This window comes from Bubalus bubalis, chromosome 1, assembly GCF_019923935.1.
Source record: "Bubalus bubalis isolate 160015118507 breed Murrah chromosome 1, NDDB_SH_1, whole genome shotgun sequence".
Classification (NCBI taxonomy): Eukaryota; Metazoa; Chordata; class Mammalia; order Artiodactyla; family Bovidae; genus Bubalus; species Bubalus bubalis.
This window is the reverse complement of record NC_059157.1, coordinates 31,503,464-31,530,947: the sequence shown is the minus strand read 5'-3', so window position 1 is coordinate 31,530,947 and position 27,484 is coordinate 31,503,464. Positions and strand designations below refer to the sequence as shown.

Sequence of the window (27,484 nt, the reverse complement as noted above, 5' to 3'; positions counted from 1 at the left end):
CCACGGGGTCGCAAAGAGTGGGACACAACTGAGCTACTTCACTTTCACTTTCACTTTACCATGACACAAATTTTGACCATGGTAATGGGCCAATTTAGAGCAGTCATGGTGGAGAGATTTGACAGAATGTGGTCCACTGGAGAAGGGAATGGCAAACCACTTCAGTATTCTTGCCTTGAGAACACCATGAACAGTATGAAAAGACAAAATGATAGGATACTGAAAGAGAAACTCCCCAGGTCAGTAGGTGCCCAATATGCTACTGGAGATCAGTGGAGAAATCTGATGCTGGGAGGGACTGGGGGCAGGAGGAGAAGGGGACGACAGAGGATAAGATGGCTGGATGGCATCACTGACTCGATGGACGTGAGTCTGAGTGAACTCTGGGAGTTGGTGATGGACAGGGAGGCCTGGCGTGCTGCGATTCATGGGGTCACAAGGAGTCGGACACGACTGAGTGACTGATCTGATCTGATCTGAAAACAAAGCTTCTCCTTCACTTAGTAGCATGAGAGATTAGTTTTAGTCCTATCTTTTTCCCAGCATTCAGAAGTATAACCTTAAGCTTACACACTAGGATGGCCCATCTCACCTGGAATAGGGCAAAGCTTGCCCTGTGGGATCACTTCCTGAGGAATGGAGTGAGGCTGAACGAGGGAGCAAGCGGGGTCTTCCTTTTGTCTTCGGTGAAGCCTGGCTTCCTGGGTGTACACGAGGAAGACCTAGAAAGATACAGAAAGTGAATGCATCTTGGATGGCTACCTTCTCTGCCTCCTGCACCCCCGGGTAGCTCCTGAGTGCAACCCTCTGAGCTCTCTAGAGTGTCTTATGGTAAAAGTTTCTACTCAGATGCTCCAGGTACGGATACAACCCCTCTAAGGCTCTCGCCCGAGAAGGCAGGTCCAGTCCTCACCACGAAGCTGTTCCAAGCCCCTGAGCCTCCATCCTTACTCTGCGGGACCAACCTCCTCCTCCTCAGAGATGGACCACTGACGCCCCGAAGGCCTGGAGGACCAAAGGCCTTCCCCACCTCCAAGGCGGCTGCAACCCTAACGGGGGCAGCTCCGCGCCCTGGGGAACCTCAATTAACTTGACCTCCTTACCCGTGGGTGAATCCAGGAGGGGAGGCGGACGCGGCTGCAAACCCCCCACCCCCACCCCGAAAGCCCTTGCTGTGTGCTGTGTCCCGCGCAAGGTGGGAAAAAGTCTACGTATAAGGCGGCAGGATTAAGCGAATTCACACCTAGTGGTGAAGGACTGATCCCCGGGGTCTTTCTTCCTTGATTCCCGCCCGCCCCGTCCCCCCACTCTAAAAGCAGCTGCTCAGTAACCCGGAAGACTCTGAATGGTGGGGACGGTGGTGCAGACCGGGCTGGAGAAGAGTTGGGGGACTGGGAGGCTCCCTCCGAGACGGAAGGGCTGGGGGGCGGGGGGGGCGCAAATGCTGTGGGTCCGGGCCCTGCCAGGCCTGCTGCCCGTGTCCCCGTCCAGCCCGGAGCCCGACGTCCGGGCCGACCAGGACGTAGTAGCTGCTGAATAAATACTTGTGGAATGAGAGAAAGTCCGCGTTCCTTCCCGGACACGTCCAGGGGCCGGGCCGCCGCGGTTTCCTTCCAGCGCGCTCGCCCACACCTCCCCGGGCGGCGGCTGGGCTCGGGGCCGGGGACTTCCCGGGGCGGGGGCGGACGGAAGAGGCTGGATGCCCGGGGCGGGCACGTCCAGCGCTGGGCCCCGTGGGCCGAGCGGACGTGGACGACGACCAGGGCGGGATGGTCAGCCGCTTCTCCGGGTTTGGCCCGAGTCCTCCCGGCGGGGCCCCCCAGGTGTCAGGGCGGGTCGCGGCGCTCTCGGACCTCGGGACTCGCTTTCGCTGTCCGCCGCGAGGCCCGCGGGGCCCCTCGGAGCTCGGAGGTCCCGAAGGGCCGGGCGCCCTTGCAGAGGCCCCTGGACGCGCTTTCCGGCGCCGGCGGGGCTTTTCACACTTTCTACCCCACCCCTCGCCCCGGGAACCGCCCGGGGAACCGAGAGGGGGTGCGGAGCGCCGCGCGGGGGACCCTTTTGTGCCCTCGCTGTTCGCTGGGACCTTTTGCTTCCGAAGGGAGCCTCCCCACATCCCCTTCCTCTCGGGGAAAGTCTTGTAGTTTCCCTGGAAGTCGCAAAGAGGTGGAAGGAGAGGGCTGCGGGGCGCTCTCTCGTTAGTTTTCCGTCCCGAAACTCTTAAAAAAATAAATAAATAAACCCCAAGCGTTCGGCCGTAGGGAGACTTTGAGGGTCCGGAGGAAGCAGCGAGCCGTGCATTCCTCCGTCCGCCTGCCTCCCACCTGGACCGCAGCTCCCCTCCCCCGCTGCCGCCGACGCCCGACTCGGGCCGGCGCCCAGGCCCGCGCGCAGAGCCGCGGGAGCGGCAGGGTTAAGCCCTGGAATGTGGCGGCGAGGAATGTGCATGCAGATGAGCCGGGCGGGGGGCGGGGCGATGGGCGGGGCAGGCCCGGAGGCGTGGTGAGGGCGGGTAAGGGGCGTGGCGAGGGCGGGTGCATGCTAATTTGACGCAAATGAGAAGCCCAGTCGCCGCCGCTCCGCTGAGCTTCCCGGATCCGAGCCCAGACGGCGGCGGCTCGGGCAGCCTGGGCGCCGCGACCCTCGGCGGCCGTAGAGGGACGGGGAGGAGGAGGAGGAAGAGGCGGAGGCTGCGGCGGCGATCGCGAGGAGGAGGAGGCGGAGGAGGGTTCGCTTGCCCGCTCCGACGCAGACATGGTGGACTGATCCCCGGCGCGGCCGAGAGCAGGGTTTCCTGAGACGCCCTCCAGTCCCCTCGCGTGGCCCCCGCCGCAGCCCCACGGGCTCCCAGCCCTCGCCGGCGCCCGGATCTGGGGTGCGGCGGCCGGGCCCGGGCAGTCGCGTTCCCGCCGCGTCCCGCGCCCGGTTCCCCTATGGAGGCGCCGCCCGCCAGAGAGGCCGCCGACCATGCCTAGGAGGGCCGGGAGCGGGCAGCTGCCGCTACCCCGGGGCTGGGAGGAGGCCAGGGACTACGACGGCAAGGTCTTCTACATCGATCACAACACCCGGAGGACCAGCTGGATCGACCCCCGGGACAGGTGGGCGGCCGGGCCGCGGGGTGGGCGCGGGGACCCGCCTCGGGAGCGCGGCGGCGGCTGTTGTCCGGGAGACCCGGCCGAGCGGCGGCGCCCGCGGCGAGGGGGGCGTGGGGCGCGCGGGGCGTCGCCTGCCCCCGGGGGTTGCTGCCGGGAGGGGTCTCGGGGAGAAGGCGCGGGGACCGTCCGCCCGAGCCGGGGCTGCGTCAGCCCGGCCAGGCGCCCTGGCCCGGGGGGCCCGCGGAGAGCCGCCGCAACCAGGCTCCCCCTTGGCCACCACCTTCCCGAGCGCCCCGGGACCTTGAGACGCTCGGGGCACGGAGGCGAGGGTGGGATCGACGCCCTGGGCGGGCGCTGGGTCCAGTTAACGGACCCAGAAGAGCCACCTGAGCCCTGCTCGGAGCCCGCCTCCGCCCGGAGTTGACCAGATGGAGGCTAGAGGGCACATTCGGCCTGGGTGGCGGGGCGGGGCTCGGGGCCTCCCGAAGGAGGAAGGCCCGAGCGCCAGGTTGGGGGTCACCCACTGGCTAGGCCACCTGTGGCATCTCTGAGGGCCGTTCTTGGCTTCCAGCCTCGAGTGCACTTTCTTGACCCGGGGCGTGCCCGCAGGCAGGCCGGAGGCCCGAGGCGTGTAGGGGGTCCGGGCGCCCTTCCCCGCTGGACCCAGGTGGTGGGTGCAATTGACTTTGCCCCTCAGATTCTGGAGACGCTTGTTTGGGGGTATGCTGCCTGGTGTTTATCGTCACCTGAATACTTGAACTGCCTCCCAGATCTTGAAAAGGCAGATTCTGCTTTGAAATAAGAAGTGGTGACATGAACCGTAGAACTGAACCTTGATTATTGAGGAACTGGCGGACTTGAGCTTAGCATGTGTTCCTGTAAGTTTTTAACACACTTTTTATTCCTGCTCAGAACCAAAGAGGAAAAACATAACATTCTAAGAAGTTTAGGAGCTGAAGTTTAAGTTAGTTTACAAACATTGTTTCTCTCTTCCATCTTTCTTTTCACCCTTAAAAAGAAAATGTATCATAGTTAGATTTTTAGAAGAATCATAGGAAAGATTTCTAATAGTAAATTTGTAAACTATTAAGGAAATATTCCTGCTTATAAATTTAAATAGTATACCATTAGGGAAAATTCCAAATCTTGGATGGTTATCATTTCTGAATTTTCTTTCCACCTTTGTGTGTTACTCATACTCTGTGTTCTCAGTTACTTTTCTCCTAAGAATATTGTTTTTGAATGCTATTAAAGAGCAGTTATAAGAAAGTCACAAGTGGCATTATAAATTTATGGAGCAATCCTTGTTAAATTATACATGAAGGTATCAGTTTAGGTTTCCCTCTCGAAATGAGAAAAGACACCTGTGCTGAGGTCACGTCTTGCTCCAGCCTGGTTGCCTGTTGCTGGCTTGATGAAAGTTATGACAGGCATCACACCTTCACAGTTTCTCCAGGCGTGTTAGCTGTTGTCATAAACTTCACGCTCCAAGCCAGTTATTGCACTTTGAAACTACTTAACAGATAGTAAATGTCAGTGATGATGATGTTCACCCAACAGTGGCTTTTAAGGCACCTGTATAAATACTTGACTTTAACAGTCGTAGGGTCATTCTTTCTGCTTTCTGATACTTGGAGTTTCAGGTTATTGAAACTTCAATGCATTCTTGAAATATTTAGGCATTTGAGATTCTCTTTTGCTTCAGTTTACATTATTTGTTAATATCATCTCTCTTGTGTTTACTAATAAGGACTACAAGACTATGTAATGCCTGGGTAAAGCAAATAGAAAGTGAAGTAAAATTATATGGCTTGGCTTATCTTTATCACCACTTCTTAAACAAGTTAAGCATGTCTTTTACTCTAAATTGTTAATGGATTAACAATTATCATGAACTCTGTTTTCAGGAAATGTGTAACCATTTCATTTGATGGGGACAAACAGTTTTGACTAAGGTGATGTGTTATTATTCCAGTTTTCCTTGAAGCTGTTGTACCTTTAAGTATTTATAAATCTGACTGGTTATAAATATTTCTGGATTTCAATAATAAGAGTTTTAAAGATATTCTGCAAGATCCGAGTCAGAGCTGATATACTTAGTTTAAATTTGGTTGTGTTTTCTTTTAGGGCAGTGAAGTGTCTATACAGTCTTGCTCACTAGTGTAGAAGATGGTCGGAGACGTTATTTGAAGGAACCTGTGGGCAGTTTTGTTACACACTTACCAAACATGTGGGCAAAGAGGTGTCATACAGGTCAACTGGAGTGTGTCCCTTCTTTTTGCAGGATCAAATGAGAAATCCTGGAAGAAAAGTGACTTGATAAACTGTGGGTCTGGAGTACTTTTTAACTTTTAAAGCCATTATGATTATTTACCCATATTTATGTTCAGAAAGATAATTTTGTGTTTTTAATGCTCTACCAGAATCTGTAAGGTATTTCTGATTGCATAGGTAATTATGCAGATGTCTTGGAGGAAGAATGGGGGATTTCACAGGAACATAATTTTATTAAATCAATGGTGATTTTTAACATATTGAAGTATTATTTTAAATGCTTTTAAGCTTTTGGAGGTTGATGACACAAAGCAGACTCTGCTGTGACATGATCAGAGCTCTCATTGCTCTACCTTTATTAGCTGAAAAAAAAGCTCAGATGAGTATCTGAACCCCTCTGAAGCTGCATTTTCACCTCTAAAATGAAGATCATAGCACCTGCCCCATAGGGGTATCTTGGGTGCCCACGATGAGGGCCCAGCCAAAGAGGACTAGTTGTAGTGTTGTAATTCCAGTTCAGGAACCCACTGGTCGTTCAGGGCAGCCCTGGAAAGAACAGATGTTCTGACACACGTTTTCTCAGTGTTTATTGTGCGGGAGCCTCCGCACTAAGCTCTTTAACCGTGATCTCATTTTATCCTGCCAGTAGTCCTGAGAGGTGGGTGTCGTTCTTATCTTCCAGTTACAATTGGGGAAATGGAGTCACAGGGATCATTGCTGTTACACGTGGAGTGCGAATTTGAAGCCAGAGAACCCGACTGTAGAGTCTGTGTCCTCTGTCTTTTCTCTTGACTTACTGGACATCTGGGCATGCTCAGGGGTCTTTGCATGGAGGATAGCCTCTTTGCCTAGGGTTGATTTCTTAGGCTGATTGACCAGTCTTTTTTTCTTTTACATAATTTTTTTCCATTCTGTACAGTTTTTAAATGTTGCTTCCATGTATAGTTAATACACAGTATTGCCTATATTCCCCATGTTCTACAGTACATCTGTCAGCCTGTCTTACACTCAGTCGTTTATACCTTTCACTCTCTCAGCTCTGTGTTGCCGCCCCTCCACACTGGTACCCACTAGTTTGTTTCTGTGAGTCTGATTCTTTCATGTTGTAGTCACTAGTTTGTTCTATTTTTTTAGATCCATGTATAAGTGATATCTGGAGAAGGCAATGGCACCCCACTCCAGTTCTCTTGCCTGGAAAATCCGAGCCTGGTGGGCTGCAGTCCATGGGGTCGCTAAGGGTCGGACCTGACTGAGCGACTTCACTTTCACTTTTCACTTTCATGCATTGGAGAAGGAAATAGCGACCCACTCCAGTGTTCTTGCCTGGAGAATCCCAGGGACGGGGGAGCCTGGTGGGCTGCCATCTATGGGGTCGCACAGAGTCGGACACAACTGAAGCGACTTAGCAGCAGCATAAGTGATATCATATAGTATTTATCTTTCTCTATCTGACTTATTTCATTTAGTGAAATACCCTCCAAGTCCATCCACATTGCTGCAAATGACAAAATTTTGTTCTATTTTATGGCTGAGTTACGACTATATATATATATATATATATATATATACACACACACACCACGACTTCTTCGTCTGTTCATCTGTTGATGGACGCTTAAGTTATTTTCACGTGACCCATCTTTCTTGGTCTTCAGAGGATCCTGTCAACTATGTAGGATTCTCTGATGCCTGAGCTCACCACACAGGGTGAATGCCTTGGGGGTGTGGGCTGGGGACCCGTCAAGCTGACCCCACTGAACCACAGAGCTGGTCCAGCTAGAACTTGGCAGTTCAGTGTTCTCTTGAGCACGTGAGAAGTTCATTTTGGGGAAGAGTTAAGAATAGATTACAGTTTTACTGTAACAGCCTTGACTTTGCCCTTCCTCTCCCCCTCCCCGAGTCCTGGGGAAAACTTCTCCTCCGTGTCCATGATTCCTTGGCAACCCGCCCCACCCCAAGTGGACCAACTGTTCTTTTGCAAGTCTGCTCCCTCACTCACCTCTTATTTTGCTCAACATAGGCCCCCTTTGACCACACCAAATGGTGTTTATGGTGGGCTATAGATCATGGCCAAATGGCCCAGTGCTTAAAAAAAAAAAAGCTAGTCCATGTTTTTGTCTATTCAGTGAAGGAGAGAAAGATGGAGTGTTGGATTTATTTGCCTCTTGGAGGAGTAGGTGGCTAAGGCAGACAGGCATCAGGGCCAGGATGAGTGGTTTTACAAATTCCCAGGGGAATTCTGTTCATTTTCTGTCCTCGAATTGGATGTTACAATAACTTTGTCTTGTTGAACTTAAAAGATTTATCATCACATAAAGCGACTTGGTAAAGAACCTGCCTGCCAATGCAGGAGACTTAAGAACTCAGATTCGATCCCTGGGTCGGGAAGATCCCTTGGAGGAGGGCCCAGCAACCCACTCCAGCATTCTTGCCTGGAGAATCCCATGGACAGAGGAGCCTGGTGGGCTACGGTCCATGGGGTCACAGAGTCGGACACCACTAAAGCGACTTAGCACACACGCAGGCAAAGCTGCTTTACGTTAAAACAGGCTGATGGGCCATAATCTCTGGTTTATGGCTTGCATCAGACGTTGAGCAGCTTGTGCTTTCTGACTGGTGGGAAAAAATCCTGGGGATTGGGAGGGGCAGTATAGGGAGAGGATGTCAGCTGGGTATCACCGGTGTCTAAGTTACCCTTTGGCTCTCCACACCCGGCCTAACCAGTACCTGATTACGCTCTATGGAAACTCTATGTTATCTTTCTTTCAAAGTCAAAGCAAGTAATTTTTCTCAACTTACTGCTGGAATGTGAATTCTTCAATATTGCTCTCTCTTTGTCCTTTGTATCTGGTAGGTGTTAAATGAACATTGGTTCTGTTCTGTAGTCGCTAAATCATGTCAGACTATTTTGCGACCCCATGGACTGTAGCCCGCCAGGCTCTTCTGTCCATGGGATTTCCCAGGCAAGAACACTGGAGTGGGTTGCCATGCCCTCCTCCAGGGCATCTTCCCAACCCAAGGTTTGAACCAGCATCGCCTGTGTTGCCAGGCAGATTCTTTACCACTGAGCCACCTGGGAAGCCCGATGAAGAAAGTTTGTCAAGTTCAAGAATACAATTGGAGCTACTCTCGTTTCCAGTTTCTTATTGTTGGGTTTTCAAAAACTGTACCCATAACCACCAACAACCAGAGACAATTGATTTTCCAGTTAGATTAAAAATAATGAGAGCATTAAGCCGCTGCATTTTGACTAACAGCATAAATATGTGAATTACTTATGAGAGCAAAGAACACAAAATCAACCCCAACTGTCTTGATCACAGTCGCCCTTGTCATAGATGGCTGGGGATTGTCCCTCTCCGGGCCTTGTCCAACTCTGAGTGCCAAAGTGCTTACTGTGATTTGAGTGATTATGGTATTTGAAGTGTGGAGAGGTTCTTAGAAGAAGGTTGTTTTTTTTTGTTGTTGTTTTTTTTTAATCTCTCTGGGAAGCCCTAATTTAAACATAACTATGCTGTCCTCCAAAAGTTCCCAGCAGAAATACTTCTTGTTTTCAACAGTTGGCTGTGATGCTTGCTGGAGTGAGCTGTGGTTGCTGAGTACACAACTGAGATTTCTCCCATGACTTTTACTGGTCCATAGATTGCAGTTTAATTTTGTTAGAACTCTCAGGAAAAGAATTGCCTTTTCCAAGAAAGACTATTACTTATGAATAGGCAATTGATTGATTCTTAGCAGCAAATCACTTAAGTTGTGAGCTACATAATCAAACACTGTGATATGCGGCCTGCAAACCAAGATCTCACTTTCCTGTGGGTGAGCCCTGATGAGTCGTGCTCCGCCTGCCTCTAGGGCTTGGACATGTTGCCCTGTGGATGGCTCGTGGGTACTTTTTCTGTGTGGACGTCTGTAGGAAAACCATGCCCCTGCTCTAGAGGAGTATAGCCAGCCTCATGGAGCCGAGGTGGGACTTGAACTGCACTAGCCCTGATGCAGTGTAAATCCCTAGAGACCGGGCCCTGGTCCTGGGCACCGCCCCAGTCCCATAAACTGGACTGAAATTGGTTGAACTGATTTCCTTTTCGAATTTTGGGCTGATTTCTTCACCCATTTCTAAAACTCTTTTAATTCGAAAAATCACCACAGAAATATAAAGAAAAGGAAAAGAATTTTTAAAGGCATGGAAACAGTGGCTGACTATATTTTTGGTCTTCAAAATCACTGCAGATGGTGATTACAGCCGTGAAATTAAAAGACGCTTACTCCTTGGAAGGAAAGTTATGACCAACCTAGACAGCGTATTAAAAAGCAGAGACATTTCTTTGTCAACAAAGGTCTGTCTAGTCAAGGATATGGTTTTTCCAGTAGTCATGTATAGATGTGAGAGTTGGACTATAAAAAAGGCTGAGCGCAGAAGAATTGATACTTTTCAACTGTGATGTTGGAGAAGACTCTTGAGAGTCCCTTGGACTGCAAAGATCCAACCAGTCCATCCTAAAGGAAATCAGTCCTAGGTGTTCATTGGAAGGACTGATATTGAAGCTGAAACTCCAATATTTTGGCCACCTGATACAAAGAGCTGACTCATTGGAAAAGACCCTGATGTTGGGAAAGATTGAAGGCAGGAGAAGGGGACAACAGAGCATGAGATAGTTAGATGGCATCACCGACTCAATGGACATGAGTTTGGGTAAACTCCAGGAGTTGGCGATGGACAGGGAGGCCTGGCGTCCATGGGGTTGCAAAGAGTTGGACATGACTGAGCGACTGAATTGAATGACTATGTATGTAACTTGTAAATTAAAAATGATTCCCCAAATATGTAGCTTCAGAATGTTTTCAGTGTCTTTAGTGGTTTTTTTCCCCCAGCTATTAATTTTTTACTGTGATAAAAACATCACATAAAATTAGCCATTTTAAAGTGCACAGTTCAGAGGGTTGTTGTTGTTGTTGTTGTTGTTGTTTTAGTATGTTCATAGTGTCATGCAACTGTGATCATTATGTGATTCCTGAACGTTTTTTTCACCTCCAAGAGAAACCTGGTACCCATTAAGAGTTCAGTCCCCATCCTTTCTCCACCCCGATGCCTTTGGAAACCTCTAATCTACTTTCTGTCTCTATATTTTTGCCTAACTGGACATTATAAATGGAGTAATGCAGTATATTTCCTTATGTGTCTGGCTTCTTATATTTAGCATAAGGTTTTCAAGATTCATTCACGTTGTCGCCTGTACCAGCGTTTCATTCCTTTTTGTGACTTTGAATAATATTCCATTGCGTGGATATACCACACTTTGTTTACCCAAGCATCAGCTGTTGGGCATTTGCATTGTTTCTACTTTCTGGCTACTATGAATAAACGCTGCCATGAACATTTGTGTATGATTTTTATATGACTATATGTCTTTAAATTTCTTGGATAAAATACCTGAACCTGGAACTGCCGGGTTATATGTTAATTGTATGTTTGACTTTATGAGGAACTGCCAGACTCTTCCCACAGCGGCTGCATCATTTACACTCTTCCCAGCAGTGTGTTGAGTGTTCCAGTTTCTCTACATCCTCACCAAAATGCTTGGTGTTTTTTTGTTGTTTTTTAAACATTTCTAGTGGACATGAGCTAGTAGAGCTAGTATCTTACTGTGATTGGTTTGGTTTTTTTTTGGCCACACCTCACAGTATATGGGATCTTAGTTCCCCAGGGATGAAACCCGTGCCCCTTGCCTTGCGAGCATGGAATCTCAACCAGTCCTGGACCATTGGGGAATTTCCTTACTGAGGTTTTGATTTGCATTTCCCTCAGTGTTTTGATAGTCTCAATATGACCCAAGTTTTCTCCTTGTATCCTAGCCTTTTAGCCTTTGCTACTGTACCCACCTTTTTGTGTCTCCCAACAGGCAGAGGAAGAAGAGTTAGGGTGAATTAAAAGTAGAAAATACTGATAAGGTACATACTAATTTTTTGTCTTCATCTTGGATAAGATATTCTAAGAGGCATAGATGTGAATTGCATAGATAATCAATCATAATCTGTGTGTATGTAAACAGCCAGCTTATTCGATGATTTGATGTTTAAAAGCTTTAAACTAGTAATATATGGTAAGAATTAAAATCGTTAAAAAAAAAAGCAGTTAGAGGAAGTGTGATGTCAAAGCTTCAGCCAGGCGTTCGAGGTAAACGTCAACAGTGGTAAGTCATGTTGAAGTACCACTGATACGATGTGATGGTCACTTTTTCTCGGTGTCTTTCTCCCAGAAAACCAGTCTAACCATGAGAAAAACACCCACCAAATCTCCATAGAGGGCATTTTACAAACTGTCTGACTAGTATTCCTTAAAACTGACATGGTCATTAAAACAAGGAGTGTCTGAGAAGCTGTCCCAGCCTAGGAAGGCAGGATGAGTATGCAGTAGGGTATCATGATGGAATCCTGGGGTGGAAAAAGGGCACCACGTAAAAGCTAAGGGAACTTGCATCTTAGGTAATAACAGTGTATCAATATTGGTTCATGAATTTGAAAAGCTTAACAGTGGGGGAACCTGAGGGTGGGGTATATGGAAACTCTGTACCGACTGTTTGCTTTCTGTAAATCTAAAACTGTTCTAAAAAATTTTAGTTTACTTTTTAAAAAATTACAGAAAAACACGCAAAACAGTTGGAAGTGTTTTTCTTTCGTCAAAGTGTGACCATACTATATAATTATGGTTTTTTGGTATACTTGAAAAGCAGGGTGGGCCAGCTATGGCCCAAGGGCCAAATCCCAGACCACAGCCTTCTTTTTGTGGAGCCCTCTAGCTGAGAATGGGTCTTACATCATTAAAGGGTTGTAAGAAACAAAAACAAAGAATATGTGTCCGAGATTGTACGTGGCCCACAAAGCCTTAAATATTTACTCTCTGGCCCTTTTCAGAAGAAGTTTGCCAACCTCTGGTGTCAAATGAAATGAGAAAGCCTTTAAAACATTTTATGTGTGTGTGCATGCTCAGTTGTTCCAGTCGTGTCCAACTCTTTGTGACCCCATGGACTGCAGCCCACCAGGCTCCTCTCTCCATAGCATTTCCCAGGCAAGAATACTGGAGTGGTTGCTGTTTCCTTCTCCAGGGGATCTTCTCAATCCAGGCATGGAACCCACATCTCCTGCATTGGAGGGCAAATTCTTTACCACCACTGAGCTATTAGGAAAGCCCAAAATATTTTATACAAACACTTAAATATTAGTCTTTTATGATAAGATGGTATGTTAATCAGTGGTCATTGACCATCGATTTCACAAATAATTTGGATTCTAGGCACTGTTGTATAAAAATAAATCAGACATGGATGCTGAATCGGAGGAGTTGCCTTGTTTCTCTTACTGCTTTTCTTCTAATGACATACAGCACACTCCTGAAAGTTTTCCAGACCTGTTCTTGCCCGTCTTAGCTGGAATTGTACACAGGGACAGGAGAGAAACAGGCAGAAGAAAACCCCACAAACTCTTGGAAGCACCATAGCCGCTTGTGTCCAGTTTACTCTTGGAAGTATAAACATTACAGTGGTCTGTGTTGCTCACTGGAAGGGCTGACTTTCCCAGGGACATCTTGATAGTATTTGTAAAGCACAGAGTTGGTGATGATGATCAAATAGAAGAGAATTCTGTGTATTCTCTTCACAAAGCTTTCAGAAGTGCAGGTGTTGCAAAGATGCCGTGAAGGGCTAAAATCATTTTCCTCTGCAAATAACTTTTCCTACACTATTAACCCCGATGTCAGTAAAGAAATCACAGTTCCGAGACGATAGCAGTGAGTAGCACTGGAATCGAGGCCCACTGGGAAGTGGACCGGGAGTAGGGTAACAGAGCTGAGTTCTGAGAGCTGTTCTTTCATTCCAGTAACTTGGGAGTAGTGACTGTGATCCCAGTGGAGGATCTGAGCAGAGATGTTCACTTAACCAGCTTCGGTCTCACCGGGGGTGGCGGGGGTGGGGGGTAGGGGTGGAGTAGGAGATTTAATTTTAAAGAAATGCAGACATTATTTTGAGGGCTTCTCTGGTGGGTCAGATGGTAAAGAATCTGCCTGCAAAGCAGAAGACCCAAGTTTGATCCCTGGGTCAGGAACATCCCCTGGAGGAGGGCATGGCAACCCACTCCAGGATTCTTGCCCATGGACAAAGGAGCCTGGCGGGCTACAGTCTATGGAGTTGTAGTCAGACACAACCAACTGACTTAATCCTTTCACACTTTCAGACATTATTTTTACTTAATAGTGACTTTCAGCCAAGTAAGTGTCCCTGTTTTTTGGGGGAAATGAGTGTGTCAGGAGTAGGCAAGCAGAGAGCCTTCGCTAGAGTCTATTTGTGCTGTGTTTTCTCACAGGATCCAACGTGAGTACCAACAGTTGCGCTGTAGGCAAGGTTGACCTAGAGAGATTTGTGCTACAAACTCCTGCTGAAAATTCTGACTTAGTCAGAGACCAGAAATTACTTGACTGATACCGCTCCATTGTATGCAAGGGTGGTTTCGTTAAGTGGCACTGTTACTCAATCAAATGTAAAGCGTGGTCGATAATGTTTATTCTCAAAGATTTGAAGAGCACACCGTTTCATTTAATGCAAAACTTTACAGTTTTCCTTTGTGTTGTGGTTTTAAATAGAAATGAATTGAAATGCCAGGCTTTTTATTTTTTTTCTGTGAAATTATGGCCTAAGGATAAGAATGCGCCATCCGTGTGAAAATCCGGAGGAAGAGTCAAAGCGGAGGAACAGGTTAGTTAGATTCCCAGCCCTCCTGCCTAGTACAATAGCTGCTAGGAATGTGTGGCTATTTAAAGCAATCGGAATTAAATAAAGTTAAACATTTAGTTCCTCACTAAATATTTAATCTCACTAGCCGCATGCTAAGTGCCCAGTAGCCACATGTACAGATATAGAGCATCTCTGCCAGTGCAGAAAGCTCTGTCAGACAGCACTGTCCTAAAGTGCTAGAGAGGTCGCTGGATTCAGGGAACTGAAAGAACCCATGTGGCTGCAGTGCAGAGATGGAGAAAGAAGAGACTCATGAGAGGAGACAGAGAGGTAAAAAGAGTGTCTGATCAGGGATGCCTTGTACACCATCAACATTTTAAGGGCATCTGGGAGCCATTGGAGAGTTTTCGGTTGAATGGAGCATCGATGGGGCTTGTGTGTGTGTGTGTGTGTCCTTGCCCATTTTTTTAAAAGAGATCATTAGTCTATGGAGAAGGAATCATAGCAGCTATTGCAGTCGTGTAATCTAGGTGAGAAACAATCAGATCTTGAACTGGAATGATGGCTTTGGCAATGGATTGGAGATTGTTCTTCAGGTGAAAGTGAAAGAACTTACATGTACTGGTGGGGAAAGACCATGGAGGGCTTCCCTGGTGGCTCAGACGGTAAAGAATCTGCCTGCAATGCAGGAGACCCGGGTTCAGTCCCTGGGTTGGAAAGATCCCCTGGAGAAGGGCATGGCAACCCACTCCAGTATCTTTGCCTAGAGAATCCCATGGACAGAGGAGCCTGGCGGGCTACAGTCCTTTGGGTCACACAACTGAGCACCTAACACTAAAGACCGAGGAAGGAATATGGTTGGTTGGCATCCAATGCATCAGAGCTCCAGAGTTCTGTTGCAGATTTATCGGTCTGAGATGGTTGTTAAGACATGTACATGGAGACATCGAATAGGCAGCTGGATATAGAGTCTGGAGTTCAGGAGACAGCTCCAGAGCTGGAGGCACTAAATTCAGGGATACATAGCTAGTGTTTTAAATTGTAGGATGGAGTGAGACTCTTGGGAATGCAGGAAAAGAAGAGGTCCCAGGACTGAGCCCTGAAGCATGCTAGTATTTGGACCTGGGGAGTGAATCCTTGATCCAGCTGAGATGTTACACTCATTCTCATGGGAACATATCTTGTACTTTCCACCTCTGTGCTCAAGATGATAAAGACGGTGATGATAATGATCTAAGTACCATGCATGTCATTTCAGGCTCCAGAAGGGCAGGTCCTGCCTCTGTCTTGTTTACTGTGTTGTATTTCAATGTTCAGCTCTGTGCAAGGTCTTAATAAATATTTATGGAATAAATGAAACCTTTGACAGGAACCATTAGCCTCCCGATTTTAGGAAGCTGAGGCTTAATAGGTGAAGCATCTTGTCTAGGGCACAGAGCCGTTGAGCAGTGGTGGTGGGACTCACCCATGTCCATCTTACTTCAAAGCTGTGTGTTTCACCATGCGGAACCTCCAGGGGCTGCTCACAAGGGCCCTCGGCCTTGGTTTGGGGTCGGAGGCCATGGCCACCTTTCAAGATTCAGTTTCAACACTGGAAGCTTCCCTGGACCTCTCAGCCCCACGAGATCTTCCAGCTCCTTATTTCTCATGGTGCTTGTTTTCAGCATCAGTATCAAAACTAAACGTATACTTCATTGATTCTTGTAATTGAACTGTTACCTTTTTCAGAATTTACTTTTTATTTTTCCAAACAAGTGGGTAGGCTCCATTTGGGTCAACCATGCACACTCTTCTTTATTTAATGTCCCCTCACAGCACACCCAGCCCAATGTCTTGTGCATATTTGGTGTTCAGTTGAAGCCAGATCTGATTCTGTCACTCCTGCCTCATTCCAGGGCTTTGAGTTCTTTCAGAGGCTGAGATCTGATTGGCTGTATCCTCCATCTTTCTGTTTCTAAAACCCCTCTGACCTTGTACCACAGCCTGCTCCCAATCCAGTCTTCCATAGAGCCATCCACAGCACCTGCACCCCACCCCCCATGTCCCCGCCCCAGTTTGAGGACAAGTGAACTGATTATTAAAGGATGGAGAATTTTCAAAGCCATAACACTGAGCTCCAGCTCTCCCAGATTCTTTGACAGAACTCTTTCTCTTGCATTGATTGAAACCCTGAAGAGCAGTCTGTTGTGAGAACACCTTGGTTCCATAAATGTGTAAGTTACAGACCTTGATTGGAATTCTTTTTTTTACCTTTGAGCCTAAGTCTTGGCCTGGGGGGCAATTGTTTCTTTCTGTACATTGCCCTGTAAGCGTTTGCTTTACTCTGCTTAGATTTGGATTCAGGCTCTGGCCTCGGTTAAGGGGAAGTGGCAGAAACTAAGCGGCACACTTCACCTATTAAGCCTCAGCTTCCTAAAATTGGGTCGCTAAGGGTTCCTGTTAAAGCTTTCCTTTATTTAATAAATATTTATGAAGACCTTGCACAGAGCTAAACACTGAAATACAACCCAGTAGGAAGTGGCAGAGACAAATAGGTGAAGCTGCGAAACTTACCTGGAAAAATATGAACGTTTCACAAAAACCGTGGTTTGTAAAGGAATCATTGAACTTGCACATTCCTTATCCCTATCACAAGCTATGCTTTTTTTTTTCTTTGTGAGAGCTGAAGCATATACTCTGTATCTGCTGCTATATGGGAATCTAGTATTCTTACATTTCCACTTTTGACTTGGTTTGAGATCTAAGTTTGTGAATTTCAATTAAATGCTTAGATTAGGCATGTGAAAAATCTTTTGTTCCTGTGTTGCTATGAGCAACAGTTGTTAAAGTTAATCTTCCCTTTTAAAGGAATTGTGGGCAAATAAATATATGAATTTTAACAGGTTAAAAAAAAAAAAGGTCGTCCTTGAATGTTGTGAATGTTCTGCCTATAAAGTAAATCGTTACTAGGACCGTAATGATTCCGGTGAAGGGAAGAATGCAGTAGAAGTGAATACTCATCCACACTTTGACAAAACATTCCTAAAATACTATTCAAATGAGGAAAGACCACGGGCTGCAGTCGAGTGTAGCCAAGCCTTGAGTCTGACTGCGTTTATTATTGTGGCCAAAAAGAAGCTGTGTGTAGTGGTTTGCGTAGGAAACCCATGATTTATCTGAAATTTCCCAACTTTCTGTCTTCTTCTTTTAAAAAAAAAAAAAGACCTTGCCTCTCCTCCTCCCCACACTGCACATTATCTCCTCTTTAAAGACTTTAAAGATTTGTCCTGATGTTTGTCTCATTGCTCTCCACCCTACTTCACCCTAAATTTTCCTGACCCGGTGACGGCTTGCTGTTTGATTCTGTCTATCGTGTGATTGTTTGATTATACTGCTCTGTGCTGTGGAAACGAGCAGTGTTCACCTAGATCAGCGGCGGTAGTGCAGGCCCAGGTTGGCCCCTCGGAAGGGAAATCTAGAGCTGGCCCCGCCGTGGAGGCTGCTGGGTGGATTTCCGTGGATTCATTCTGCAGAAGGGCACCAGGAATGGGGCTGGCCCGTGGCAGCCAGTTCCCCAGTTAGAGGCATGTGGACTGGGAACTGGACTGACTGTTGCAGGGATATATGCGTGCATGGGTGTGTGCTCAGTCACTCAGTTGTGTCTGACTCTTTGTGACCCCATGGACTTTTAGCCCACCAGGCTCCTCTGTCCATGGGGATTCTCCAGGCAAGAATCCTGGCGTGGGTTTCAGGGATGTATATCGATAATGTAATTCATTCTCCCTCGGAGAATACAGGACTAAGTGAAGGGACGCCCTTTGTCCTCCTCCTGCATCCTTGCCTCCTCCCCTGCTCACTCTTGAGAGCAAACCCTGAAGCACTAGCCCTTGACACAGTTTGCAGGAAGAAAACAACTTTCTTCTGTAAATTTCAGAATAACCTGTGGAGCCCTCCACCTTCAGCAGGGGGTCAGACACCCACCTCCCAGAACCTCTGTGTAGCCATCCATGCACCTTGTGTGTTGGGAAACAGTGATTTCTTTTTTGAAACAACAGTTTCATTTTAATTTTAAAAATTTAAATTTGATTTTTATATTTTTTTAAAATGCCAGTTTTAAAAGCAGAGATATAATGTTTGGATATTAATTCTAAAAGATATTCTGGGTTAAGAGTGAGAACTTAAATGAACATATAGTGTTTGAGATGAATATTCTCTTAACTCATCAAGGAATGTTTTTTATGTGTAAATCATAGAAAACCATGCCTCTCGTATGTAAAGTACATTTCCTTTCACTATTGTCAGTTCTTTTTCCATGGTCAATATTTCACCCAGAAATTGTTTATTCCTATATTTATCTATAGCGATAATTATATAGTTCTTAAGCTGTTCATTCAAGGAACTTGCATTTGTTTGTTGATGACTTTTAAAGAAAGTCACAATGGAAACAAGTCATCTAAACATCCAGTTTCATCAAGGTATTAGAAGCATTGTTCTAGTTATAGAGATATAAGTTACCTTTGCAAATACAGAAAGGATATTTTACCACTTTAAGATTAAATCCTTCTAAGTTAATAATTCGGGGATTGAAGAAAAGATAAGAAAGCTGACTTTCCTTTTCTGGTCTTGAAGATGAAAAAGAAAAGTCCTGTTTGTTGAAAAGCCAGTTATTTTAGAATTTTCAAGGTCACGAGATCAGCTGCCTGAAGGGGTGTGTGTTTGTGTAATATATAAATTTTACTGAAAACATCTATATTCATGTTAAATAATTAGGCAAGTGAAAGTGTTAGTCGCTCAGTCATGTCCAATTCTGCAACCCTATGGACTATAGCCCACCAGCATGGAGTTCTCTAGACAAGAACACTGGAGTGGGTTGCCATTCCCTTCTCCAGGGACTCTTCCCAACCCAGGGATCGAACCCATGTGTTCTCATGATGCATGGTTAATGAATGTGGTGAAAATCTCACTTTCACTATTAATAAGGGAAATGCAGAGGAAAACTACAGTGAAATACTAGCTCGTTTTTACCAGATTTCCTAAAATTAATAAGCCTGATAGCAATCAGGTGTGGAGCGGATGCAGAGAAATAGAGGCTTTCACCACTGCTGATATAAATGTGAATTGATAAAACTACTAAGATAGCAACTGGCAATGTATGTCAGTGTAAACGTTTGCATTCCTGTAAGCCTGGAGTGCCACTTAGTATCGATATATGTAAGTATGTACAAACAAGTTCATTGTAGCAGAATTTATAAAAGCAGAAAATTGACAGAAATCCAAATGTCCATCAATAGGGGATTGTATTAAGCAACTTTTGTGGTTTAGTCATGTAATGGAATGCTATACAGTGGTTGAAACAAATGAACTAGAATATTCCTACATATATCAGCACAGATAAATCTTGATAGTGTTTAGAGAAACAAGGAAGGTTTCAGAAGTACATGTATAGTATATCGTTCATGTTAAATTATTTTTTAAAAACCCCCAAAATTAGAGTGTGTAGGCAATGGCAACCCACTCCAGTACTCTTTCCTGGAAAATCCCATGGACGGAGGAGCCTGGAAGGCTGCAGTCCATGGGGTCATAAAGAGTTGGACACGACTGAGCGACTTCACTTTCACTTTTCACTTTCGTGCATTGGAGAAGGAAATGGCAACGCACCCCAGTGTTCTTACCTGGAGAATCCCAGGGACGGCGGAGCCTGGTGGGCTGCCGTCTATGGGGTCACACAGAGTCAGACACGACTGAAGTGAGTTAGTAGCAGCAGCAGCAGCATTTATGGATACATGTGCTCAGGCTTCCCACGTGGCGCTAGTGGTAAAGAACCTGCCTGCCAGTGCAGGAGACATAAGAGATGCAGGTTCAGTCCCTGGATTGAGAAGCTCCCCTGGAGGAGGGCATGGCAACTCACTCCAGAATTCTTGCCTGGAGAATCCCATGGACAGAGGATCCTGGATGGCTGACACGACTGAAGCGACTTAGCATGCATAATGAATTTTATTAATAGATATCCTAATTTTGAATTTTGGTGTAAAGCCCACTTGGTCACTTAAAAAAATGTATGGCTAGTATTAGGATTTGTACTTCAATATTCATGAGAATATTACTTTAATATTCATAAGTCTGATTTCCTAATGTTTTTCTTCCCCTCTTTTGATGCTCCCTTGATTAGATTTTTCGTTCTAATGTTCTGCTGACTTCCTGAAAAGAATTTGGAAGCTTTCACTGTTTTCCTTGGAACAGTTCAACTTTCACTGAAATTGTGTGTTCCTCACAGTGTAGTAGTGTTCACGTTCATGACTTACTTGATATTGTACTTTTTCTGGGGGATTAATTCTTGGCTAACAGTTTTGGTGTCTATACAACTGATTAGATTTTTCCCTGTCTTCGGGGGCCAGTTTGGTATTTATATTTTCCTGGATAATTGTCAGTGTTTTCCAGTTCTGGACGAGGTACTCCGTTAACACACTTTACTTTCCTACTGTATCTCTGGTTGTTCCCCGTTCTCATTTATTACTCAATCTGTGCTTTTTCATTTTTTCTGTTCAGTTGTTAGGTTATCTAATTGCTCAGCTGTTTTGCATATTTCTTTCTCAAGTAACCCTCCCAAGTTTATTGTTATTAACTATTTTTTCCAATTCCGTTATTTTGGCTTTTTATCTTTATTCCTTCCTTCCTTCTGCTTTTTCGTTTTTTGTAACTTCTTGAGATTGCTTAATTTATTTTCATTATTTATTTAGTCATATTAGCAGCTAAAGCTGTGCGTGTTCTTTTTCTCTGATGGTTTGGGGTGAACTTGAAGCTGTCACGTTCTTCACAACCATCCCCTCTTCATCAGACTTAGCATAAGAAGACACGGGCCTAACTGTTTCTTCAGATCTCTATTTCCTTATGAAGGTTTCCCTGTCCCGTAAAGCTTACTAAATAAATTTGTGTGTTCTTCTGTTAATTGGTCTTCTGTCAATTTAATTTTTCAACCCTGCCAAGGACCCTAAGAGGGTTGAGGAAGGCTTTTTTCTCCCCTCCAGACCACTGATCCCTGCTGTAGTTGTATCAGAGCTTCTGAAATGTTACGATTTCATGGTTATTTGGTACTTAATCACCAGTATTCAGTTTTGAATTCCTCCTTACGTCAGAACTTTGAATCTGTGATAGCTCAAACCTCTCCACAAAAGCCTAGATGTGCTAGACACACTACCTTTTTCTGATGCATTGTGTGGCCAAAGAAATCATCTAAAGTGAACAAAGCGTCCCCAGTGCTGAACCAAGGTGCTGCCCAGGTGAGCCTGACAGTCCTCAAAGTAACTGAGAAGCCACCGTCTTGGCCATTCAGGTGTGCGGGTGGCTTTCGTCCGCTGCAGGCCAGAACTGAGTGAGAATCAGTTACGTTCTGGATTACTGAGCAATGACGGCAGTGTTGCTCTTTCAGGCTGACCTGTGCAGTAGTGAGGACCTGATCCTAGAAGCTTCTTCCTACGTCTGATCCCCTGGAATCCTCTTATGGCAGAGAAGGGTATCAGATGCAGTGACCTTGATACCCTTCCCAACCCCGTGGGTATCCTGGGGCTCCTCTAAATATCCAGTACCTGGGAGATATATGGGATAATGAAAATGACTCCATGGGAGATATGTGATGTTCTTCATACCCACTCTTGTCATTTTCAAGGCAAACAGACCTGACATTTCTTAGAAATAGCAGAGAACTGTTGTAGGTGAAATGGAAGCAGTTTCCTTAGAACTCTGTAGGGTTTACATTACTACTGTATTTTCAGGTCAAAGGATGGACAGCTTAGCCTTTACATCAAACCTGGTTGTGTGAATATGAAAAATAACTGTAATCTGGTATGTCTTCTATGTCCTGTGTATCTACACACTACTTTATTTTTATTCATGTGTGAGAATGGAAAAAGAATTGTGAGAAGGAAGCAGAATGCTGTACAAAAATTCTCTATTGTTACTACAATAGAGTTACTACACCCTAAAATGTGTTGGATTTTGAATTAGGTGCAAGGTTGTGTGTGTATTTTTAGTATTTCAGGTCTTTATCGCTGTACACTTACTGGCTTTACTGGGTGCTTCCTTGACTAACACCGGGAGCTGTGTAACCCCCTCACTGACTTCACACTGGACTTCCTTTGTCATAGGGTACCACGTTTCTCCAACCAGAGTGGTTTTTCCAATGCCTGTGTTGTTTCTGGCTCTCCACTCTCCCCACCTCGGAATTCTTTTACCTCTTCATCATTATAAGACATGCCCTGTGAGTTCGTGAAGAGATGCCTTAAGTTTTCAGTTTCCTGAAATACATCTTTTAATTCTTCATTCTACCTCAGATCTTTAGTATATGCCAACTGTGGACATTCTAGCTCTTCTGTGAAGACTGGTTCAGGAGTGGACAGGTGGCCTGTTCTGGTCCCTGAGACTTGAGGGGGAGTTTGCTTGAGGCTGGTAAACAGCTGGAGAAGGGGACAATTTTTCTCATCCTCCTGGATGTTGTTCTGCCCGGGTGCCACCTGGAACCATGGTCCCCATCTTGCTGCCAGCCTCAGAACGAAGCCCGCAGGAAGGATGGCAGGGTCATGATGGACAGAGGCGAAGTCTTCAGTGACATTGTTGAGCCACGGAGCCAAGCAGCCCTGGAGTCCCAGCCACCCTTGTGTTAGGTAGGATGATGGTTATTCTTGTTGTGTGATCCAGCTGCAAACCAAAAGCTCTCATTTGCAGCAGAAACCTCACCCTTGCCCCTCTGTGTGGTGTTTTGATTCTGGAATGTAGGCTTTGGAATCCTGATGGATCAAAATGCTGGCTCTTCTGTCTGCTTGGTAGCTTCACAATTTCATGCATGGTGCTATTAAATTTGCCTTAAAGGGCTTCCCAGGGTGGCTCAGTGATACCAATGCAGGAGACATGGGTCCGATCTTTGGGTCAGGAAGATCCCCTGAAGAAGGAAATGGCAACCTACTCCAGTATTCTTGCCTGGACAATCCCATGAACAGAGGAGCCTGGTGGGCTACAGTCCATGAGGTCGCAAAAGAATCAGACACAACTGAGCAACTAAACAATGACAACAGAGACGCTTAAGTTTGCTTTGGTGCCAACATAATTATATCAGTTAATCCTTTTATATTACCATTTCCTAGATGAAGAAAACTGAGGTTGAGAGAAATTCAGCTTGTGAGTAAGAACTTAAACAAAAAGACGTATTTGACTCAGCTTCTCAGAGCCTCATTGTTTAATGTGAAAAATGGTGATATCATGTTAATGCCAATCTCTTAGAACTGTTGGGAGGATTAAATGAGATGATTTTCATGCAGGACATGTTACACAAACATCATTCAATAAATAGCTTCTATTATTATTATTATTGCTATCGCTGTTATTGTATTCTCTGTTGTCTTAGGGTTTACAACAGAAAATGACCCATGAGCCTTTGAAGTACCTTAATATCTCTCTCTTTTTTTTATTGCCCATCTTCTTTAAATAGTCCTTCCACACTCAACGTTCAACAAATATTTTTTGAGCATATGCTCTATAAATGATATGAATGATGGCTGGCTGTTTTTTTTTTTTTTTAAATACCCTCTGATCTCATTTTCCTGTTCATTGCTTTACTATAATCTGACCTTTCAAAAGTAAACAGTGATCCTCTTAGTAAATCCAGTGGGGTGTCAGTCAGGGTTCGTTCAGGAAAACAGGCTCCTGTCTGTATTCTAAGGGATAAAGGGCTTAGTACAGAATCAGCTGCTTTCACCCCTGTTGGAAGAGTGAGGAGAGGCTGCTGCTGCAGGTCAGGGGGGCTGGCGGGGCTGCGGGCTGGACCGCAGAGCCAGCTGCAGTTCCGTGGGCTTCCACTGGTGGCCTGTCTACACTGCGGGGAGGGGACAGCTCTCAGGACCCGGGCTAGGAAGCCACTGCCAACCTCCCCGGGGGTCCGGCCCTCTGCTTCACTTCTGTCTCTTCCCGGGACAGACCGCCAGCAGCCACGCCTGCTGGATGCACAGAGATGTGGCCCCGGCCTCTGCCGGGTCCCTGAGGGCGGGGTCCCTCGCCCACCCCCTCCTTCTCTGCTCTCATGGTGACCCGCTGCCTCCTCAGCCACGTGACACGCCCCTCGCCGATTCTGACTTTGTCCTCTTCCCCTGTGCTTGTGGCCCCCCTCCCACCTGGGACTCTCAGACATGTGGCCCTGAGCGTGAAGTCAAAGCTGTAATGTGATGCACGTGTATTTTCCATTTAGTTTTTATAGACTTTATGATGTTTAGTTCATCAGGCACTCTATCTATCAGATCTAGGCCCTTAAATCTATTTCTCACTTCTACTGTATAATCATAAGAGATTTGATTTAGGTCCTACCTGAATGGTCTAGTGGTTTTCCCTACTTTCTTCAATTTCAGTCTGAATTTGGCAATAAGGAGTTCATGATCTGAGCCACAGTCAGCTCCTGGTCTTGTTTTTGTTGACTGTATAGAGCTTCTCCATCTTTGGCTGCAAAAAATATAATCAGTCTGATTTCGGTGTTGACCATCTGGTGATGTCCATGTGTAGAGTCTTCTTTTGCATTGAGGGTGTTTGCTATGACCAGTGCATTTTCTTGGCAAAACTCTATTAGTCTTTGCCCTGCTTCATTCCGTATTATTCCAAGGCCAAATTTGCCTGTTACTCCAGGTGTTTCTTGACTTCCTACTTTTGCATTCCAGTCCCCTATAATGAAAAGGACATCTTTTTTGGGTGTTCTAAAAGGTTTTGTAGGTCTTCATAGAACCGTTCAACTTCAGCTTCTTCAGCGTTACTGGTTGGGGCATAGACTTGCATTACTGTGATATCTAATGGTTTGCCTTGAAAACGAACAGAGATCATTCTGTCGTTTTTGAGATTGCATCCAAGTACTGTATTTTGGACTCTTTTGTTGACCATGATGGCTACTCCATTTCTTCTGAGGGCTTCCTGCCCGCCGTGGTAGATATAATGGTCATCTGAGTTAAATTCACCCATTCCAGTCCATTTTAGTTCTCTGATTCCTAGAGTGTCGACATTCACTCTTGCCATTTATTGTTTGACCACTTCCAATTTGCCTTATTCATGCACCTGACATTCCAGGTTCCTATGCAATATTGCTCAAGGAAAGATATAAGCATTTGAATGCAGAGTTCCAAAGAATAGCAAGAAGAGATAAGAAAGCCTTCCTCAGCGATCAATGCAAAGAAATAGAGGAAAACAACAGAATGGGAAAGACTAGAGATCTCGTCAAGAAAATCAGAGATACCAAGGGAACACTTCATGCAAAGATGGGCTTGATAAACGACAGAAATGGTATGGACCTAACAGAAGCAGAAGATATTAAGAAGAGGTGGCAAGAATACACAGAAGAACTGTACAAAAAAGATCTTCATGACCCAGATAATCACGATGGTGTGATCACTGACCTAGAGCCAGACATCCTGGAATGTGAAGTCAAGTGGGCCTTAGAAAGCATCACTATGAACAAAGCTAGTGGAGGTGATGGAATTCCAGTGGAGCTATTTCAAATCCTGAAAGATGATGCTGTGAAAGTGCTGCACTCAATATGCCAGCAAATTTGGAAAACTCAGCAGTAGCCACAGGACTGGAAAAGGTCAGTTTTCATTCCAATCCCAAAGAAAGGCAATGCCAGAGAATGCTCAAACTACCGCACAATTGCACTCATCTCACATGGTGGTAAAGTAATGCTCAAAATTCTCCAAGCCAGGCTTCAGCAATACGTGAACCGTGAACTTCCTGATGTTCAAGCTGGTTTTAGAAAAGGCAGAGGAACCAGAGATCAAATAGCCAACATCTGCTGGATCATGGAAAAAGCAAGAGAGTTCCAGAAAAACATCTATTTCTGCTTTATTGACTATGCCAAAGCCTTTGACTGTGTGGATCACAAGAAACTGTGGAAAATTCTGAAAGAGATGGGAATACCAGACCACCTGACCTGCCTCTTGAGAAATCTGTATGCAGGTCAGGAAGCAACAGTTAGAACTGGACATGGAACAACAGACTGGTTCCAAATAGGAAAAGGAGTACGTCAAGGCTATATATTGTCACCCTGTTTATTTAACTTATATGCAGAGTACATCATGAGAAATGCTGGACTGGAAGAAACACAAGCTGGAATCAAGATTTCCGGGAGAAATATCAATAACCTCAGATATGCAGATGACACCACCCTTATGGCAGAAAGTGAAGAGGAACTCAAAAGCCTCTTGATGAAAGTGAAAGTGGAGAGTGAAAAAGTTGGCTTAAAGTTCAACATTCAGAAAACGAAGATCATGGCATGCGGTCCCATCACTTCATGGGAAATAGATGGAGAAACAGTGTAAACAGTGTCAGACTTCATTTTGGGGAGCTCCAAAGTCACTGCAGATGGTGACTGCAGCCATGAAATTAAAAGACGCTTACTCCTTGGAAGGAAAGTTATGACCAACCTAGAGAGCATATTCAAAAGCAGAGATATTACTTTGCCAACAAAGGCCTGGCTAGTCAAGGCTATGGTTTTTCCTGTGGTCATGTATGGATGTGAGAGTTGGACTGTGAAGAAGGCTGAGCACCGAAGAATTGATGCTTTTGAACTGTGGTGTTGGAGAAGACTCTTGAGAGTCCCTTGGACTGCAAGGAAATCCAACCAGTCCATTCTGAAGGAGATCAGCCCTGGGATTTCTTTGGAGGGAATGATGCTGAAGCTGAAACTCCAGTACTTTGGCCGCCTCATGAGAAGAGTTGACTCATTGGAAAAGACTCTGATGCTGGGAAGGATTGGGGACAGGAGGAGAAGGGGACGACAGGATGAGATGGCTGGATGGCATCACTGACTCGATGGACGTGAGTCTGAGTGAATTCTGGGAGTTAGTGATGGACAGGGAAGTCTGGCGTGCTGCGATTCATGGGGTTGCAAAGAGTCGGACACGACTGAGCGACTGAACTGAATTGAACTGATGATGTTTAGTGTTTTGAATTTTTGTGGTTTTTGCGTTTATGCTTTGTGTGTTGTGTGCTCAGACACTCAGTCGTGTCTGACTCTTTGTGAACCCATGGACTATATCCCTCCAGGCTCCTCTGTCCATGGGGTTCCCCAGGCAAGAATACTGGAGTGGGTTGCCATTTCCTTCTCCAGGGGATCTTCCCAACCCAGGGATCAAACCTGAGTCGCCAGAGTCTCCTGCCCTGGCAGGCAGATCCTTTACCACTGGCGCCACCTGGGAAGCCCTTAGGTGTTTTATAAAATGCCCAGACAGACTTTTTCTGTGTGAAGATTATGCAAATAGTCATTGTTTTTCTTCCAGTCTTTTTTTTTTTTAAGGATTCTTTTATACATTTAATCTTCACATCACTTTCCCATCATTATTTAACATGCTCAAAGCCAAACCCACCACCACCTGTCCTTTGTCCTTTGTCTGCCTTCCAGGG

General features: G+C 45.8%; 2 protein-coding genes across 4 annotated transcripts in view; one reads left to right on the top strand and one right to left on the bottom strand.

Annotated features, from left to right (window-relative positions):
* Nucleotides 1-392: 392 nt before the first annotated feature.
* LOC123465537 (translation initiation factor IF-2-like) lies at nucleotides 393-2,208 on the bottom strand. 2 transcript variants are annotated; one of them, XM_045164725.1, is made up of 2 exons: nucleotides 1,545-2,208; nucleotides 393-722 (listed from the first exon to the last, which is right to left on the bottom strand). In XM_045164725.1, exons 1-2 carry the CDS (start codon nucleotides 2,111-2,113, stop codon nucleotides 623-625), a joined length of 669 nt encoding a protein of 222 aa, XP_045020660.1. In that variant the 5' UTR covers nucleotides 2,114-2,208; the 3' UTR covers nucleotides 393-622. The 2 variants fall into 2 exon arrangements, 1 of the variants encoding a protein (XP_045020660.1); XR_006640733.1 differs by having other exon boundaries at nucleotides 1,244-2,208.
* Nucleotides 2,209-2,570: 362 nt separating this feature from the next.
* WWC2 (WW and C2 domain containing 2) overlaps nucleotides 2,571-27,484 on the top strand; it is a 153,862-nt gene continuing 128,948 nt past the window's right edge. For both annotated transcript variants that reach the window (XM_044938497.2, XM_025280355.3), the window contains exon 1: nucleotides 2,571-3,095. In XM_044938497.2, coding sequence (XP_044794432.2) covers nucleotides 2,965-3,095 — 131 coding nt within the window. In that variant the 5' untranslated portion in view covers nucleotides 2,571-2,964. The remainder of the gene's footprint in view (nucleotides 3,096-27,484) is intronic.

Excerpts from the sequence above, each read along its gene's own strand:
- LOC123465537 (XM_045164725.1), bottom strand. The coding sequence starts at position 2,113 with ATGTGGGGAGGCTCCCTTCGGAAGCAAAAGGTCCCAGCGAACAGCGAG. Across the intron at positions 723-1,544 it reads GACTTTCTCTCATTCCACAA|GTCTTCCTCGTGTACACCCA; the intron begins GTATTTATTCAG and ends GTATCTTTCTAG.